The 1,532-nt window shown below is 33.7% G+C and overlaps 1 protein-coding gene across 1 annotated transcript in view; it reads left to right on the forward strand.

Moving 5' to 3' along the window:
* Nucleotides 1-399: 399 nt before the first annotated feature.
* Nucleotides 400-1,532, forward strand: part of LOC106511106 (inactive dipeptidyl peptidase 10) — a gene marked incomplete at its 3' end in the record, with an annotated part of 14,390 nt that continues 13,257 nt past the window's right edge. Inside the window, 1 exon segment of the mRNA XM_013999853.1 lies at nt 400-571. Coding sequence (XP_013855307.1) covers nt 515-571 — 57 coding nt within the window.

Consider the following 1,532-nt stretch of genomic DNA (forward strand, 5'->3'; position numbering starts at 1 on the left):
CGTACGTGGACCACTTGGATGCACGTGTCTTCAGTTGGGTTTATTCATAAAAATATTATTTGTAAATATAGGTTTAGTGATTACTTCCTGAAATATTCTTTAAAAACACCCCAGTGGTTCACGAGATGTTTTGCTTAGGCAAACGTACACAGGCAAAATCAGAAAAAAAATACAATCTGCATTTATTTTGAAACTAATACCGGATGTCGCTTAAATGTAACTTTTTTTTTTTACGGCACAAAATTTATTTGTAATACTTAGACGTTTTCTGAAGTGAAGACAGTCACCTGTGCACAACCATATCAAACGAAAAATAAAAATAAAATCAGAGAATTAAGCCTGCTGACGCCGAGAAGCGTCTCTTATTTTGAAAGTCATAGCGGATGTAGGTGTTGTTGGTTCAGGTGAACTTGACGTGTCGCTGCTAAATTGTCGCGCCGACAGGTTTCTGGATGTTATTAATCGGGAGAGACGCTGGTGTCGGGCTCCAGGACCAGGCTGTAGCTCCGGAAACATGACGGCGTCCAAAGATCCGACCAAGAAGAAGCCGAAAGACCCGCAGCAAGACGAGGTACCGAGAAAATACCCGGTTCTGTTCCGATTTAAGGGGGCTCCAGTAATCTACGGTTTACAAGGACAGAATACTCCTGCAGGCTTTTACTGCTCTATTAATCACGTTATTAACAACAAAAATACATTTATCTAATATCCTAATATATCTGTATTTAAATAGTATATTTACAATAATAGCATTAAGTTTTAAAATCTGCTTTTAGAAAATTAGCTCAAACAATTTTTTTAATTTCAGAAATTATTCAGAAACAATAAAAATGAAATGAATTTCCCACATTTGAGTCTTCCTGTGGCCCTTTAGTTGAATGGAGCAGTTAGATTTGTGTTATTTTATGCATTTTGCTCATTTTCTTTTTTGTTTTTATAGGCTAGTTATTGTGTAAAAGTTTGACAGTCTTGTGTTTTGTTGAACAATTTTGGGGACTTTGTGTATTCTGACCCATTTACATGATTTTTCTTTTCCCCTGGTATTCATCTTTTTGCTGTTTCTGATATTTGTTCTTTGTTATTGTTGCTTTAGATGGGGTTTTATTTAATTTTATTTATCTATGGTTTATCTCAACTCTTTAATTATAAATTTAGCCTTATTTAGATCAATGTTAACAGTTACTTGGTGTTTTTATTCTTCTATATCTGTTTTTACCTTAAATGGCTAAGAAATTGGATTAGTTTGGTTTTATCTAAAAATTTCAGTCTCATTTTTGTTTGTTTTGTGGATGATCGTGTCTTAATTATTTTATCCCATAGTTCAGTTTTTTTACATGTTTTTTCTCAGCTGTGTCTTGTCTCTTTTCTGCATCTATATTTCCTCCTTCATTTTAGCTGTTTTCTAACTATTTGATCATTGTTTTATTTTCTTTAATCAAAAAGCATACTGTATTTGCCTCCTGATTTTTCTAGTAAAGGATTGAGATCAGTATAAATGTCAACACTTACTCTCCCTAAGCACAGTATTGTGT

Source organism: Austrofundulus limnaeus, unplaced genomic scaffold (assembly GCF_001266775.1).
Source record: "Austrofundulus limnaeus strain Quisiro unplaced genomic scaffold, Austrofundulus_limnaeus-1.0 Scaffold2514, whole genome shotgun sequence".
NCBI lineage: Eukaryota > Metazoa > Chordata > Actinopteri > Cyprinodontiformes > Rivulidae > Austrofundulus > Austrofundulus limnaeus.